Source organism: Hippopotamus amphibius, chromosome 12 (assembly GCF_030028045.1).
Source record: "Hippopotamus amphibius kiboko isolate mHipAmp2 chromosome 12, mHipAmp2.hap2, whole genome shotgun sequence".
Lineage (NCBI taxonomy): Eukaryota > Metazoa > Chordata > Mammalia > Artiodactyla > Hippopotamidae > Hippopotamus > Hippopotamus amphibius.
Window position 1 is genome coordinate 11,116,891 of NC_080197.1, and position 18,037 is coordinate 11,134,927.

Genomic DNA, 18,037 nt, shown 5'->3' on the forward strand with positions numbered 1-18,037 from the left:
TGGCGTACAAACCCCCACTTAAATGAGGGGAGATACAGAAATGTACCCACGCATTTTATGAGGATGTAGTCTCCTGCTGGAAGCAGTGGCAGTGTAGAGTCCGGGGTGCTCGGAATGTTGTGTAATAACACACCCCAAAACTTAGCGACTTAAAATAACCCCCACTTTGTTTGCCCACAATGCTGAGGGCCAGGAATTTGGACAGGGCACAAGGGGACAGCTTGTCTCCGCCCCAGGGCTGGCTGTGGGCTCGAACGTCCAAGGTGACTTCATTCCCACGTGTGGCACCTCAGCTAGGTTGGCCTAAGTGGCTGATGGTTGCTGGAGCATGTCTGCCGGTGAGTTCTTTTTCCTGTGAGAATGGGGGTTCTCTATTATGCACTTTCTCCCTCCACACGTGGCCTCTGCAGGTGTGTTACTGTCATGTGGCTTTCTCCATGGCCCCTGCATGCGGTCCAAGCTGTCTCTGCTGGTGTTCTCTCCTGTGGCCGCTCCAGGTGGCCTCTCCTTGTGGTCTCCCCATCACAGTAGCCATACTCCTTACATACCAGCTGGCTTCCCCCACAGCACAGAAGCGAAAGCCACTAGACCTTCTTAGGCTGAAGCCCCAAACTAGCTCATCACCATTTCTGTCACGTTCTACTGGACCAGCCAGATGCAAGGGCAGGGGACTGCACAAGGGCATGCCCACAGGAGGCTGGTTCACTGGGAGCCCCTGGTACCCCTAGTCCACTGCAGCAGGAGAGTGGGGGTCCTGAAGTGCGAGGTGGGAGGAAGACTCACCCGCTTTTCTAACTTCAAAATGTTTGCCATGGATGTGTATTACCTTGTTACTATTTATTTGAGTTCAGAAAGCCATGCGTGGCATGGTCCTGCCTCCACACCTTTGCTCCTGCTGTTCTCTCTGCCTCTAACACCCTTCCTTTCTGCCTCCAGCAAAGAAATGCCCTGAGAAATTTTCCCTGAATGCCCAAGTCAAGTTACTCTCTGCCTCCTCTAGGATCTCATTCTGCCCCTACTGGAGTTAGTTTTGTGTAATCTCCCTCTCCTTAGAGTCCCTCAAGGTCAGCCCAACATAGGTCATCCCTGTACACACACATACACACACACACACAGAGGACTCATGAAGGTGCTGAGTAGGTGCTCAGTGATTTGGGGACACAACTCAGGAAAATACACACTTGCCTGACCCACAATCTCCCCACCGGGCTGGGCTCAATGCTGGCACCTCTGGTTGCATTTGTCTAGAATCACCACCAGGTGGTGACTGAGCCCAGCCTCCACCCGCTGCAGCTTCTAGGAATAGACAAAGCAGGTGTAGATGAGGAACTTGAGCGGTCAGATACTCCAGGGCAGGAGACTCAAGCCCAGCTTTGAAGAGAAATTTCCCATCCTCGTTGCCCAGCCCCCTCCTCCTCCACTTCAAAATTTGCTTCCCCCTCAAGCAAATTGACTTCAATCGTAGGCGTGTCAACCATTCATAGGTGCAAAACCTGGTTATCTCTAAAATCTTGTGCCAAGTGAAAAGCACCAGACACAAAACAATATGTCCTGGATGATTCCACTTTTATGAAGCTCTAGAATAAGCAACATTAATCTGTGATGGAAAATAACAGAAGAGTCTTTGTCTCAAGCTGGGGTGTGGGCAGGATTGAGTGGGAAAGTACGAGGGTACTTTTGGGGGTGATGGTAAATGTTCTGTATTAGTTTCCCAGGGCTCTCATAACAAAGCACCACAAACTAAGCAGCTTAAAACAACACACGTTTATTCTCCAACAGTCCTGGGAAGCCAGAAGTCTGAAATCAGAGCCATGCTCCCTCCGAAGGCTCCACCCAGCTGCCGGTGGTTGCCAGCGATCTTTAGCATTCCTCACCTTGGAGCTACTCACTCCACTCTCTGCCTCCATCTTCACGTGCTCTTCTTCCCCTTAGGTGTGTCTGTATCCAAATCTCCTTCTTTCTCCTATAAAGACACCAGTCATTGGATTCAGGGCCCACCCTAATCCAGTATGAGCCCATCTTAATTTGGTTACATCTCCAAGACGTTATTTCCAAATAAGGTCCCATCCACAAGTACCAAGGGTTAGGACCTGAACGTTTTTTTGAAGGACACAATTCAACCCACTTAGTGTTCTACATCTTGGAAAGCATTTGGATGACAAAGGTAGATGCACTTGTCAAAAATAATCCAAAGTACACCTAAGATTTGTACATTTCACTGAGCCTCAGTTTTACAGACAAATATTGAACTGTAGCTTCTGGCGTGCATGCTGAAGTGTTTAGGGGTGAGGTATACTGGTGCCTGCAATTTACGCTGCATTTCATTGCCCTACCTCTTTTGTCTCCTTTATTGGGGAACAGTTCCTCAGTCTGTCTTTCCTGAAAATTCATGACCTTGACACTTTTGAAGAGGCCAGTTATTTTGCAGAATGTCCCTCCTGTGGCTCTGTCTGAAGTTTCCTCATGGCTGGACTCAGGCACCTTGGTCAGCAACCACACAAGTGGCAATGTGTCCTTCTCAGCGTTTCCTGCCAGGAGGACCTGAGAGCCACTTCTTCCATTACTGGTGATGTTAATATTGATCACTTGGTCAAATGATGTCTGCCAGGTTTCACCACTGTCAAGATACTGTATTTTCTTTTTGTAATGAGTAAATATCTTGTGGGGAGGTTTTTTTGCTTTGTTTTGTTTTAGTTTTTTTTTTTTTTTAGGTTGTGTTGGATCTTTTGTTGCTGCGCGCGGGCTTTCTCTAGTTGCAGCAAGCGAGGGCTACTCTTTTTTGTGGTGTTCAGGCTTCTCATCACGGTGGCCTCCCTTGTTGCGGAGCATTGGCTCTAGCCACATAGGCCTCAGTAGTTGTGGCTTGAGGGCTCTAGAGCACAGGCTCAGTAGCTGTGGTCCATGGGCTTAGTTGCTCCGCGGCATGTGGGACCTTCCTGGATCAGGGATCAACCTGTGTCCCCTGCACTGGCAGGCGGATTCTTAACCACTGTGCCACCAGGAAAGTCCCGAGGTATTTTTAAACTATTTAAATATACTGTTATTCCTCCAACTTTCACTCATTTTTCACTATTTCACTCACTTCAGCATCCATTATGATGTCTGCCTCAATCCATCTATTGCTATGTAATAAACGACCCCAAAACATAGCAGCTTAAAATAATAATCACTCATTTTTTCACTGGTTTTGTGAGTCAGGAATTCAGTAGTAGTTTGACTGGAAGGTTCTTGCCTTAGAGTCTCTCAGAAGGTTGCAGTCAAGTTATTGGCTGGGACTACAAGTATCTGAAAGCTCAGCTGGGGCTGGAGCATCAGTGTCCAGTAGGAAGAGTAGAATGTGAGCCGTAATGGGAACCCCATATTTAATGTTCTTTTTTTTTTCTGGCCACACCTCACAGTATGTGGAATCTTAGTTCCCCGAGCAAGGATCCAACACACACCCCTACCCCCCACCCCCCTGCACTGGAAGCGCAGAGTCTTAACCACTGGACCGCCAGGGAAGTCCCAATGTTTAATTTTCTAGTAGCCACTGTTTATAAAGTAGAAAAGGGTACAGATGGAATTCATTTTAGTAATATATTTTATCTAAACCCAATATATCTAAAACCTCATGTCAACATGTTCCCAATATAAAAAGTTATTAATGAGATATTTGACATCTATGGGGGGTTTCTTATAAATTTTATTTATTTTTATTTATTTATTTATTGGCTGCATTGGGTCTTCGATGCTGCACACTCTTCATTGTGGTGTGCAGGCATCTCATTGCGGTGGCTTCTCTTGTTTGCGGAGCACGGGCTCTAGGTGTGTGGGCTTCAGTAGTTGCGGCACTCAGGCTCAACAGTTGTGGCTCACGGCATGCTCCTCGGCATCTTCCTAGTGCAGTGTCCCCTGCACTGACAGGTGGATTCTTAACCACTGTGCCACTTAGAAAGTCCCTGTGGGTTTCTTTTTGTTGTTGTTCATGCTGTCTTTGAAATTCAGTGTGTATTTAACAGCACATTCCAATTGGGACCAGCCACACCCAAGCATTTAATAGCCCTATGTGGCTAGTGGGTATCGTAGCGGACGGCTCAGTGCTGAGGGATCTGCTTCCAAGATGAGTCCCTTACGTGGCTGTTGTGGGTGGCCTCCATTCCCCACCACGTGGGCCTCTTCCTGAGGCTGCTTGTGTTTCCTCATGACATGGAAGTTGTCCTCCCCAGAGAGAGTGATCCAAGGGAGAGAGCAAAGAGAAAGCACAACACTTTTTATTACCTAGTTTTCCGATACAGCATCCCTTCTGCCATATTCTACTTATTAGAATCAAATCGCTGAGTCCAGCTTGTACTCAAGAGGAAGTGAATTCGAGTCCACCTCTTGAAGAGCGTCAAAGAATTGGTAGCCATATCTTAAAAGCACTATGCGCGCATGTATTTGTTCATTCACTTATATCAGTGTGGACTCATGGATTTTATTTTATTCCAGGGATTATAAATCCATCACTACCATTATCTGCTTTGATGCTCAAATTGGCCCTAATTTAGCCAGTGTCAGCCCCTTTCAGCCGGCTCCTGTGTCCTTTTACCACATCCCCTTCATTCTTGGAGCATGTCCTTATTTTCTGACACAACAAGATGGTCCAGGCTCAATGTCCACTTTTCTTACCCCAGCCCTTGTTCCTTTTGGTGGTGAAAATCTGGGTGCTGTCCAACTGTAATTCTTACCAATCTAACATGTAAAGTGATAGCTCCTGGATGCTGTAATTTGCATTTCCTATTACTAGTGAGCTTGAGTCTTCCTCCCATGCTTGTGGTTCTCTTGTGTAAGTTGTTCTTCACATCCATTGCCCTTTTTTCACTGGGGCTGCTGTCTTTTCTGTTGTTGTTTGCAGGAGTTCCTCATATACTCTAAGCACTGCAGTTTTAGACATTGCAATGTCTTCACATGTAACATCTGTCTATTAACTTTGTCCATAGGGTCCTTTGATCAGAATTCCTTCATTTTGATATAATCAAAATAATTTTTATTGGGTTTTTTTTTGCCTTTATGTATTTGTGCTTTTTTATTGTGGCAAAATATAGAGAACATAAAATTTACCACTTAGTCATTTTAAGGGTACAATTCACTGGCATTAAATACATTCACCGTGTCGAACAACCATCACCACTGTCCACATCCAGAACTTTTTCATCATCCCAAACAGAAACTCTGTCCCCATTAAACACTAACCAGCCTCCCATCCTTCTCCCCACTGCCTCTGGAAAACTCTGATTTGCTTTCTGTCTCTATGAAGTTGACTACTCTAGGTATAAGTGAAATCATACGATAGTTTTCCCTTTGTGACTGGCTTAGTCCCCTTAGCGTAATGTTTTCCAGGTCCATCCATATTGTAGCACATGTCAAAATTTAATTTCTTTTCATGGCTGAACAGTATTCCATTGTGTGCATATAACTTCTACTAATTTTACACTTTTGTACTTCACGTGAAGTCATTAATCCATCTAGAATCCACCATTGTTTTCAGTAAGAAATATCCAGTTTTATTTGGGGCCACTTTCCCAACACCATCTTCTGAACAATCTCTCCTGGGTTGTGGGGCTGCCGTTATTGTGTCTTTATTTCTCATGTATCCCCAGACTGCTCCACCGCCACTGCTCTGCCTCGTTGGTCTGTTTGTCCTTGCACCAGCACCCCCACAGCTTCTAATATAGAGGCATATGTCTTTCAACTGCTGATGGGAAAGTCCCCCCTTTACTATTCTTTTTTAAGGTTGTGACTAAGTTCTTTCTATGCCACATCTCATCAAATCCTCAAAACAGCCCTGTGTCAATGGGTACAATCCTTATCCTCACATGACAGGTGAGCAAGCTGAGGCCTCAGGTAGGGAAAGTGACTTGATGAAGTTTACAGAGCTGACAAATGGCAGAACTAGGACAAAGCAAGGCGTATCTGACTCTAGGGCTGCCCTTTGATCCCCGGCACCCAGCTGCCTCTCCCATCTGTAGTCTGCCGGGTTCTTATCTGTAAGAAGGGGGAAAGGGCTGGAAAGGCCTGCTGGGCTGGCCACTTGCCAGTTTGCTTTCATATCAGGAAGGGAAACCACTTGTATCAGGAAAGGAAACCACTGAGCATTTAAACAGAGACTTTCCAACAGCGAATTGGTTACAAAGATGATGGAGGAGCCCAGAAGCCAACCAAGAAATTGTGAAGAAGCTCAGAATTTGCAGCAGCAGAAAGTCATTGCCACATCTAAGCTGGAGGGACCAAGGGAGGAGGTAACATTACAGTAGCCCGGGGCCTGTGGTCACTCAGCAAAGCTGGAAATACAGTGGACCGTCATGCGGGAGCTGGAGCAGTGGAGGAGACTCAATTGTTGATGGAGATGCAGCCCAAGGTATAAGGAGACAGGGGAAAATACTCTGGCTTCTCCCTTCCTCAAACCTCCAATCTCCTATCAGGACCTCCCATTGGCCAATGGGAAATGCAGCCTACAGAGGTCAGCCCCTCTGTAACTCAGAGCAGAACCAGGGAAGGGCAGAACAGGCATCTGAGGGCAAGGAGGACCAGTCCCTCCCCACAGGACCTCCCTTCCTGGTCCCACTCCCCACCAGGCAGTCCCCACCATGGTTCCAGGCCTGGCTTCTCGGATCTAGTGATACCACACCCACATTCTGTCCCTCTGGCCTCCAGCTGCAGTTCATCCTGGGGTGCCTCCTCCTGCCCTTTTGGCATCTCAGCTCTTCCATCTTCTGTATAAGCAATTCCTTGTATTTCATTTTCTGTTTGAAATGCCTAGATTGGTCTCTATTTTCCAGACTGGATCCTAATGCAGCCACACCATAGTTCACAGAATGGCCACAGTGCTACACGCGAAGTTTGTGGATTGGCTGAATAATGAACCAGAGGGAAGGGCAGAAATTAAGCGAGCTGAGTCTCCAAGGCAGGGCCAATCCCAGGCAAAGTGTGGGCCAAGTCACAGAGGAACCACGACAATCCCAAGGCTGACTCTGGGTCTACAAAGATGCCAGGGATTCACAAGTCAGGACCCAGGCACAGCTGAGAGGCTCCATGTGGCTCTGGGCCAAGGAAATCAGCTTCTATCAAGGGCCTCCTGTGTGCCTGTCTGTATTCATATGTCATCCCATGTTAGTTAGTTTTCTAGGGCTGCTGTAACAAAGTACCACAGACTGGGTGGCTTAAACCACAGACATTGTCTCACAGTTCTGGAGGCTGGAAGTCCGAGATCAAGATGTCCGCAGGGCTGTTTTCTTCTGAGGCTTCTCTCTCTCTCTCTCTTTCTTAGCTCATGGGTGGCTGTCTTCTCCCTGTGTCCTCATATCCTCTTCCCTCTGTGCATCTGTGTATCCTAATCCCCTCTTCTTATAAGGACACCAGTCATAGTGCATTAGGACCCACCCTACTGACCTTGTTTTAACTTAATCACCTCTTTAAAGACCTTATCTCCAAATACAGTCACATTTTGAGATGCTGGGGGGCCAAGACTTCAACATATGACTCAGGGTAGGGGGGAGCACAATTCAGCCCATGACAATGCCCAATCTCACAAGGTGGGTGTTATCAGCCCTGTTTTCCAAACAAGGAAATGGCGGCCCGGACAGTGATTTGCCCAAGGCCACGCAGAGCTGGGTCAGCTCAGGTCCAGGATCTTCACCTGTCAGGCCCCAAAAAACCTTCTCTCACTCTGTGATTGCCTCAGACCCTGGGAAATGGATTCCAGGCTTCCCTTTCCTTTCCTTTGTGTCATAAGACAGTGACCCACCACGTATTGAGCGTGTCTTGTGGACCAGGCTGGCATTCTGTATGTCTGGCATCCTGTATGTCTTCTGTCTCCACAAGATGCCTCTCCTTCCAGCCTCTACTCAAACCTCACAGACGCCCCTCCAGAGCACCTTAGTTGTAACAGTGCCTCCACCCATACAGATACACCTCCTGCTTTATTTTCCTTTACACTGTTATCAGTACCTGAAAGTATTCTGCACGTGTGTTTATTTTTTTATGGTCTTCCCCCAACTCGACTCCATGAGGGCAGGACTCAGGTCTTGGTGTATCCCTAGTGCCGAGATGAGATTCATTATAGGTGCTTAATGCTAGTTCAATAAATAATCAAATGAATGAATGTTCTTGTCAAATCCTCACCAGACATTTGTAAGATGAGGGCTGTAGGATTCTCACTTTATTGAAGAAGAAACTAAGGCTCAGAGAAAGTCCCAAGCTCACCCAACTAGTAGGTAGTGGAGCTGAAATTTGAACCCAGGTCTTCTCAGCCTCCACACCCAGGCCCACCTCCAAGCCTTGGCCTTCCTTCTAAAGCTCTCCTTGCTCTGTGGCTTCCCAAATTACCCTCACAGCTACCCTGATCCTCTTGTTCTGGAAATTCCCAATTCCTCACTTAGCTGGGCTGCAGTATCATTTTGTGTCAGCAGGTGTCGCCAGAGAATTCCTCGTGGCCACAATCAGCTGTCCAGCACTCCAGAGGATGAACCTGCCAGAGTATTTAATCCCCTTTAAGGATATTTCCAATTTTTACTCCATAAACCAGTAGAAGTCAACCTCTTTAAGGGCAAAAACCAGGGGGTTTTGTGCCACTCTCATCCTATTGGCTGAATTTAGTCATACATCCTATACTGCTGCCAGGGAGGCTGGGAACAGGAATCATTAGCTAACATAGCTGGGCAGCCATCATGTTTTCTTCCAAAACTCGGGGCTCTATTACCAATGAATATATTGTCCGTTTCTCTGACACTCATACATTTTCTGAACACCTGCCATGTGTGGAGAAGGTGCAGAAGACTGGAAAATAGCGTAAACTTTGGAATTTGACTTGTCTTCGGTTTAAATCCCAATGTTGCCTTTCCCAGCTTGTGTCATGACCTCTCTGAGCCTCAGTTTCCTCATTTTAAAAATGGAGGAAATACACTACCAAATGTAAAATAGATGGCTAGTGGGAGGCTGCTGCATAGCACAGGGAGATCGGCTCCGTGTTTTGTGATGACCCTCTGTGAGGGGTGGAATAGGGAGGGTGGGAGGCAGGCTCAGGAGAGAGGGGATATGGGGATATATGTATACATATAGCTGATTCACACTGTTGTACAGCAGAAACTAACACAACATTGTAAAGCAATTATACGCCAATAAAAATTAAAAAAAAAAATAGAGGCAAGAGAGTAAGTGCACTCATCCCAAGCAGGAGTTTTGTGAGAGTCACAGTGTAGACTCAGCATTGAACCTGGTATACAGTTGGCACTAACGAAATGGCAGCTGCATCAAACTCCAATGTGGGGACTTCCCTGGTGGCGCAGTGGTTAAGAATCCGCTTGCCAGTGCAGGAGACGTGGATTCCATCCCTGTTCCAGGAAGATCCCACATGCCACGGAGCAACTAAGCCCTCGTGCCACAACTACTGAAGCCCATGTGCCTAGAGCCTGTGCCCCGCAACAAGAGAAGCCACCGCAATGAGAAGCCCATGCACTGCAACGAAGAGTAGCCCCCACTTGCCATAACTAGAGGAAGCTCTCGCGCAGCAATGAAGAGACACAATACATCCAATAAAAAATAAATAAATAATAAATATTTAAAAACAAAACAAACAAGAAACTCCAATGTGTATTTTGTGCTTACAGTATATCTCAGTTCAGACTAGCCACATTTCAAGTGCTCAGTAGCCACTTGCACTGTACTGACAGCACAGGTCTAAACCATCGAATAAAAGGATAAATGTTTTTAAAGAAAGAAAGAAAAGACAAGAGGACTTCTCAGGTGGCACAGTGGTTAAGAATCTACCTGCCAATGCAGGGGACACGGGTTCGAGCCCTGGTCTGGGAAGATTCCACATGCCGCGGAGCAACTAAGCCTGTGGGCCACAACTACTGAGCCTGTGCTCTAGAGCCTGTGCTCTGCAACAAGAGAAGCCACCGCACTGAGAAGCCCACGTACCGCAATGAAGAGTAGCCCCCACTCGCCACAACTAAAGAAAGCCCACGTGCAGCAACAAAGACCCAACGCAGCCAAAAATATAAATAAATATATAAGAAAAGAAATGGCAGCTGCTTTTAAAATCAGCCATACCCTGAGCCACACTCCCAGGGACCAGAGGTGACTCAGCAGAGGCCCTGCCCTTGAATCCAATGGAGAGACATTCCAGGGTAGCCTCCTGTCGATAAAAGCTCAGAGGCATGTCCATGCATAATCCCAATGCATCAATCATGCATGAGTCAGAGCGGTTATGACCATAAATCATAAAGCAGCAGCTGGGCCCAGGATTCCTGGCATCCTTCCAAGTCCATCTCCCAAACCCCATTTTACAGAGGAGTAAACAGAGTCAAAGGAAGAGCTGTGAGCATGGCGTGACTACACTGTTTCATTTTATGAGCACGTTGTGACTACACTTTCATTTTATTGGTCTCCTCCTAATGGGGCACAGGGGTTGGTGCCAGTTTGGAGCCATGGTAAACAGAATTGGCTGGGCCTCCCTATGCCTGTAGGAGCAGGGTTTTCCAGGGTAGCTGGGGAGAAAGAAATGCTGGGGTGAACTGTAGATCTGGGGGGTGCTCCAATTGCAACAGAGGGAGGCATCTCTCCCTAATTTACTTATGGGTCACATTTTCTCAACCTCAGCACTACTGACATTTTGGGCCAGAGAATTCTCTGTTGTGGGGGCTGTTCTGTGCCTGGTAGGATGCCTGGCAGCATTCCTGGCCTCTACCCACGAGATGCCAGTAGCATATCACCACCCCCAGCTGTGACAACCACAAACGCCTCCAGACTTTGCCAAATATCCCCTGGGGGGCAAAATCATCCCCAGTTGAGAATCACTGCTCTCAATGCACAGAGCCTGCAAGCAGGGTTCATAAGCACAGATTCTTTAAACAGATTCATGGATGTTATTGATGTTCTTCTCTTTGGACAGGTGCATGTTTTATCTCTCTGGAAGGGATCCATGACCTTGGTAGTCACTAGTTTAAGAATAAGGATTTCAGATCATTATTGGGATAATTAGTAGGATTTGAATATGGACAAAAAGAATGACATTATAACATTATATCAGCATTAAATTTCCTAATTTTGAAAACTATACAGCAGTCATGTAAGAGAATGTCCTTGCTCTTAGGAGATGTACACTAAAATAATTAGGAGTAAAAAAGACATTGTATCTTTTTCTGTGTAACTGACTCAAATGCTTCAGAAAAATTACACACACAGAGAAAGAATGATAAATCAAAAGTAGCAAAATGTTAATTGCCGGATCTGAGTGAAAGTGATATATGGAAGTTTATTGTACTATTCTTTCAACTTCTCTGTAAATTTAAAAATTTTTTTAGAAATTATTATTTTAAAAAGGGTTTTAAAAATCATCTATGCTTGGACTTCCTAGGTGGCACAGTGGTTAAGAATCCACCTGTCAATGCAGGGGACACGGGTTCAAGCCCTGCTCTGGGAAGATTCCACATGCCACGGGGCAACTAAGCCTGTGCGCCACAATTATTGAGCCTGTGCTCTAGAGCCCGTGAGCCACAACTATTGAGCCCATGTGCCGCAACTAATGAAGCCCATGTGCCTAGAGCCTGTGCTCCGCAACAAGAGAAGCCACTACAATGAGGAGCCCGTGCACCACAATGAAGAGTAGCCCCCGCTCGCATCAACTAGAGAAAGCCCGTGTGCACCAATGAAGACCCAACACAGCCAATAAATAAATAAATAAATAAAATGCAATATAAGTTTTTTAAAAATTGCATTGTTACCTTATTAAAAAAATCATCTGAGCGTGTGAAGTAGACGGTGGTAACGCGGCTCTCCCCGCTGTTACCGAGGAGCGACGGCCGAGCAGACGATCCCGGCCTGAGGCGGCGGGGAGAAGCAGACAGGCAGTTTGCTGCGACACCATGGAGGGCGGCGGCGGAAGTGGCAACAAAACCACAGGGGGGTTGGCCGGCTTTTTCGGAGCCGGCGGAGCAGGCTACTCGCACGCGGATTTGGCCGGAGTCCCGCTAACTGGTATGAACCCTCTGTCTCCTTATTTAAATGTGGATCCACGGTATCTCGTGCAGGATACAGATGAGTTTATTTTACCAACTGGAGCTAATAAAACCCGGGGCAGATTTGAACTGGCCTTCTTTACCATTGGAGGATGTTGTATGACAGGGGCCGCATTTGGGGCAATGAATGGTCTACGGCTAGGATTGAAGGAAACCCAGAACATGGCCTGGTCCAAACCAAGAAACGTACAGATCTTGAATATGGTGACTAGGCAAGGGGCACTTTGGGCTAATACTCTAGGTTCTCTGGCTTTGCTCTATAGTGCATTTGGTGTCATCATTGAGAAAACACGAGGTGCAGAAGATGACCTCAACACAGTAGCAGCTGGAACCATGACAGGCATGTTGTATAAATGTACAGGTGGCCTTCGAGGGGTAGCACGAGGTGGTCTAGCAGGACTAACACTTACAGGTCTCTATGCGCTATATAATAACTGGGAGCACATGAAAGGCTCCTTTCTCCAACAGTCACTGTGAAGATTTGCTAGCTTATGAAGGGAGGACACTGTGGGAGTCATCCAGATCAGTTTATAACTCAGTCTGGAGTCATTTACTCTTCTACCTACAACTAGTTTGAGAAATTGGAGATTCCAGTTTGCTGTGATGAAGATCATGGATGGTTGACCAGGACTGGCACTCTTTCCAGCCATTAATGAGTTGAAGCCAAAACCCTCTGGCGGCTGAGTAATGTGGTTCTCTTCTCCTTTAAAGAAGATCTTGCACCTGTTTTCTCTCCTACCCCCTGAACTGGAAAACGACTTACTCCCAGCGTTCAGGTCATGCTTGTCAATACTGTATCACATTTGTTCACTGAGTGATCCAAGACTGTAATATTGCCCTGTAGTCCCAATAAAGGGTGAAAATAGAAAAAAAAAAAAAATCATCTATGCTTTATTGTAGCTTTTGAAACATGGCTTTAATCTGTTATTCCCACTTGCTCCCAAGAAAAGGACACATGACTGTGCCCAGGAGCCGGGCCCCATTCAGGTCACAGTCCCAAATCTCCCAGAAAGGGTTCTCTTTGCTTTTACGTGAGTCTGTAAAATGCCCAGAAAGAAGCTCCACCCAGCATTAACAGTGGTTACTAATGGCCCCTACCTATCCCCAGTTTTGTTCAAATGTCCACTCCTTTCTCAGGCAGCCAGGAAAGTGACCCCATCCCCAGATCCTTAGAAGGCCTGATGGGTCTAAAGGGAATCTTTTCCCCCTGCTAGTGACTGGTCCAGGAATGGTGCATGTGATGCAAGGGAGCCAATGAAGAACAAGGAGCCTCCAGGCTGGTTCCGTACTTGGTTTGATGAATAAAATGAAAGTGAATTACAAGACATCTGACCCTAGGACTCCTGGATGCTGCCCTGATAACAGCATGTGAAGAAGCCAGTCTAGCCTTCTGGAAGATGAGAGGCCACAGACAGAACTGAGATGCCCTGGCCAACAACCAGCACCCACTGCTGGATGTAAGAATGAGCACAGCTGGAAGCTGAATGAAGCTGCAAGAGTGAGACGAGGTGAGACCAGCGGCAGAACCACTACCCAATCCACAGAGTTGTAAAGAGAAATAAACCAACACTGTTTTAAGCAATCATTTGCGGGATGATGTGAAGATTCAGTGAGGTTATAACATGACACAGAAAGTGCTCACAGAGATGCTGGTCATTACTGCTGACCACGTATTACTGTTCTCACCCCCATGCCAATCACTCCCTCAGTTTTTCTCCACCTAATGAAGTTCTCCCTACCATCCTCCATCCATCTCTTACCCTGCTTCATTTCTCCACATCACCTGTCCTTACCTGACGTTTAGATTATCTTTTTACCTGTTTGTTGTCTGCCCCTCTTGCAACCAGGAGGGCAGGGACCACTGCTGTATGGCCAGCATTTTACACAGCATCTGGCTCACAGCAGGTCTCAGTAAAGGTTTGGTGAGTCAGTGAACGGAGCAATCTGGATCAACATGATCCATCCCCCAACACAGTGACACCTTGGAGTGTCCAGGTCGGGCAGCTTTGCAGCCTGGGTCTCAAAGCCAGGAGGAGCTGGAGAACAGAGACCTAAGGAGAAGGGGCCAGCCACCTGACTCTCTGGGGAGTTCATGCACCAGGAAGCAGGTACAGTAGGGGCAAAGGCCCAGCCCCGGGATGACGGTGGGAGATGTCAGGAGAGTCAGCAGGGCCCTGACTGTCTGGTGAGGGTGTGGATCTCACCCCAACACCCTCACAGTCAAGTGTAACAAACGTTTCTGCAGGGTCTCCTGCCTGCCAGGAACCCCACCTCTCACTGTGCTCACTGTGAATCTTACAAGCCTACGAAGTGCTGTTCTTTCCATTTCATAGAAGGAAAATGGGCGCACAGAGGCTCAGAAACACAGCTGTGAGACTCCAAGCTTCAAAGGCCAGGCTCCTTCCACTGCCCGTGGCCGCCCGTGGCCTTTGCCCCCACGTTAGGTGTGAAATTCCTCCTCTACCTTCCTTTCTTGCTTTACTCTAACTTGATGACCAAAATCATTTGTCATTCTCTAGGTCAGAAAAACCACTTGAAGCCACTGGACATCTCTACTTGGGGCATCCAACACACGCCTCACATACAGCATGCCAAAACAGAACTCCTGGTCTCCCCCTCCCCGAACCTGCTCCCATCTTGTTCCTCCCCGGCTCAGTCAATGGCATTTCCATCTTTCCAGTGGTTCAGGCCAGAAACCTGAAAGTCATTCTCAACTTCTCTCTCCCTCACCTCACATTCCATCAACCAGCAAGTCCTGGCCGCTCCACCTTCAAAATGCATCCAGAAGCCACCACTTCTCCCACCTCTACAGTCACCCTGGTCTGGCCCTCCAATTCTTCCTACCTGGACTACTGCAGTCACCTCCTCTCTGGTCTCCTGCTTCTTTCTGCATGGTCTCTGAGTCCACCTCCCACACGCAGCCTGAGGATCCTATTAAAATATAAAGTCAAGGTCACTGTACAATTCTTTATGGGAATTGCCCAGTAGAACTTTCTGCGATGGTGGGAATGTTCTATATCTGCACTAATTCATTAGCCAGCAGCCACATGTGACTATTGAGCACTTGAAATGTACTGAGTATAACTGAAGGACTGAAATTTTCATTTTACTTAATTAGCCACTCCCCATTGGCAAGACTGTGGGAAACAGGTGCTCTTGAACACAGCTGGTGGGAGTATAAATTAGCATATGATTCCAATGGCAATATCTGCCTACTTCCCTACAGATAGGTTTCTCTATATCCAGCAAAATGACAAAGCAGTTAACATTTGTCAAACCAATCCCACTTCAGGAGTGAGTCTGATAAATCTAACTTCACATGCAAAAATGACATTAAGTAAAACATCTGTAACATCCAAAGACAGGAAAGGACCCAAGTGTCCATCAATAAACAATAGTTAAATGAATTATGGTCCAGCCACACAGTGGAATACAATGAAGTTATTAAAAAGAAAAACAAAAAAGAATGAGGAAATAATGACCCCCTAAAGCACAAAGAAAAAAATAAATTAGACTTCATCAAAAGTAAAAATATTTTTGTGCCTCAAAGGACACTATTAAGAAAGTAAAAAGACAACCAACAGAATGATAAAGAAATTTGCAAACCATATCTCTGATAAGGGTCTAGTGTCCAGAATATATCAAGAACTTTTACAATTCAACAATAAAAAGACAACCCGATTGTTAAATGGGCAAAGGATTTGAATAGTTATTTCTCCAAAGATATATACAAATAGCCAATAAGCACATAAAAGATGCTCAACATCACTAGTCATTAGGGAAATATAAATCAAAACCAAAACAGAAAATAACAAAGGTTGGCTGGGAGGTAGAACAACTGGACTGCTCACACATTGCTGGTGGGGATGTAAGCTGGTACACCTGCCATGGAAAAGTTTGGCATTCCTCAAAAAGTTAAAGTTACCATTTGATCCAGCAATTCCACTTCTAGGTATATACCCAAGAGAAATAAAAACATACATCCACACAAAAATTTGTACCCAGTGTTATTTATAACAGCCAAAGGTGGAAACAACCCAAATGTTCATCAATTGAATGTGTAAACAAAATGAAGACTATCCAGGGCGTGGGTTTGATCCCTAGTTGGAGAACTAAGATCCTGCATGCCTGTGCAGCACAGCCAAAACAAACAAACAAACCTTAGAGGGAAGAGATTTCCCAGCTCATTTTAAGTAAAAACCAAAAACCCTCTAAATCCTTTCAAGACCCTACCCTATCTACCCCTCTCCCTTCCTCTGACCTCACCTCCTCTCACCTCCCCCCCCCCACCTAGTTCCTGTCTCACTGGCAGCCTTGCTATTCCTGAACATGGCAAGCATGTTCCTGCCTCAGGACCTTTGCACTTGCTGTTCCCGTGGCTTGGAAAAATTTGCCCCCAGATATTTGCATAGCTGGCTCCATCTCCTAAAGGTCTTGGCTCCAATGTCACTTTCTTGAACAGGCCTCCCCTGATCTGCACCCCACCTCTGAGGAGACTCTGTCATGTTCCCTTCTGTTTCCCTAGAACAACCTGGGCCAGGTTGGTGCTTAACAAATGTGTTCAATGAATGAATGAATGACCTGTCTGACCATCACGCATCTTGTGCTGGCCACTAGGGGATCTCCAGACGCCAGCAGTAACCAGCCATCTCAGCCTGCTTGGAGGTCTGGGACACATGCTGAGAGCTTGAAAGGGTGTTTCACTGAAATCTGAGATCCAGCCCCCACCAAACCAAGCCATCTTAATCTCTTGGATTGAAAAATGGAACTGTGTAAACTAAAAAATAAGGCACGGCCATCCGGTTTTGCCAGAATTCACCAGGATTTGGGCTGCAACCTGTCCCTGCCATGGGAACACACTTCTCTTTCCTGAAGGCATGGAAGGAAGAAGGGAAGAAGCATGGACCTGGCTGGGGGTAGTGGCCACCCAGGGCGGGAACACCCAGGAACCACACCTGTGGTGACCCGCTTTTCCTAGCAGCCGAAGAATCCAGGGCTTAAACCCTTAAATCCCAGAACAGGTGGAGCCTCCAAAAGACATTCCAGAAGGGTTCTTACTTCCCCACCCTGCTCCCCCTGGGCACCTCTAGGGTCCTTCACACAACCTCTAGAACGGCTCCCATTTGGTGACACCGTATGCAATGTATGTAAGCAATCACTGTGTACTTCGTAGTCAGCTTGACCGGGTCATTTACCTGCTGAGGAAGTAAAGTCAGTGGGCTGAGACTTAATTCCTTCAGCAAGCATTTTACTGCGCCCTACGCGGATCCAGACACGAGGGTTCAGCTGCGAACCGTGTTACGTCCCAGCCCTCGGGAGCTGGTTTCCTGGTGGCGGAGACACGATCTGGATGTTCACCGCCTACGACCAAGCACTGCGAAGACGGGGTGATGTCACAGTGACCGGAGGAGGGGCACCCCTGGGCCGCGTGGTGAGGCGGGGCCTCTGAGAGGAGGCAACACAACTCTGTGCTGCGGTCTAGCTCTTGGCCCGGGGCCGAACAGATATTAAGCGCTCACCAAATCCCACGGTGACTCTCGTCAGTTTACTGCCCTGTCCCTCGGGAGAACAGGGCGCTCCCGGAGGGTCAGTCAGGCTCGTCCCCGGCCGCAAAGGCGGGGCACGCTCGGTCCCCGTCGCCTCTGCACGCGGCAGGGCTCGGAAGTCGGCGCAGGGGAAGTCGGCCCCGGCCAGGGACACCGTTCAAAGCGCCCACCGAGCGCTCGCTCCCCCGGCCCGGCCAGGCGCGCTCGTCTCGAGCTCCCCGCACACACCCGGCGCGGGACTGTGCGCGCTGAAGAGACGCCCGCTTCTGGTCCGCCGGCGCAACGCCCCGGCCCTTTGCTTGCCGCGGCGGGTACACCGAGCCCCAGCGGGGCGTCCACACAGGTTCCGCGCCGTCGGGCGACGAGACCGGGCGGGAAGGCCGAGCGGGACGCGCAGGGACGCGCCGACGCCCCCCGCTTCCGCACCCAGCCGCGCCGGCTGCGGGCCGCCCCCCG

General features: G+C 47.7%; 1 protein-coding gene and 1 long non-coding RNA gene across 2 annotated transcripts; one reads left to right on the top strand and one right to left on the bottom strand.

Annotated features, from left to right (window-relative positions):
* Positions 1–1,776: 1,776 nt before the first annotated feature.
* Positions 1,777–18,007, bottom strand: LOC130832484 (uncharacterized). Its single transcript, XR_009048294.1, has 3 exons — positions 17,231–18,007; positions 14,880–14,966; positions 1,777–1,963 (listed from the first exon to the last, which is right to left on the bottom strand). It is a non-coding gene; the product is annotated as an uncharacterized LOC130832484 (long non-coding RNA).
* LOC130832482 (mitochondrial import inner membrane translocase subunit Tim23) lies at positions 11,768–12,785 on the top strand. Its single transcript, XM_057700790.1, has one exon. The coding sequence runs from the start codon at positions 11,883–11,885 to the stop codon at positions 12,510–12,512; it is 630 nt and encodes a 209-aa protein (XP_057556773.1). The 5' UTR covers positions 11,768–11,882; the 3' UTR covers positions 12,513–12,785.
* Positions 18,008–18,037: the final 30 nt, after the last annotated feature.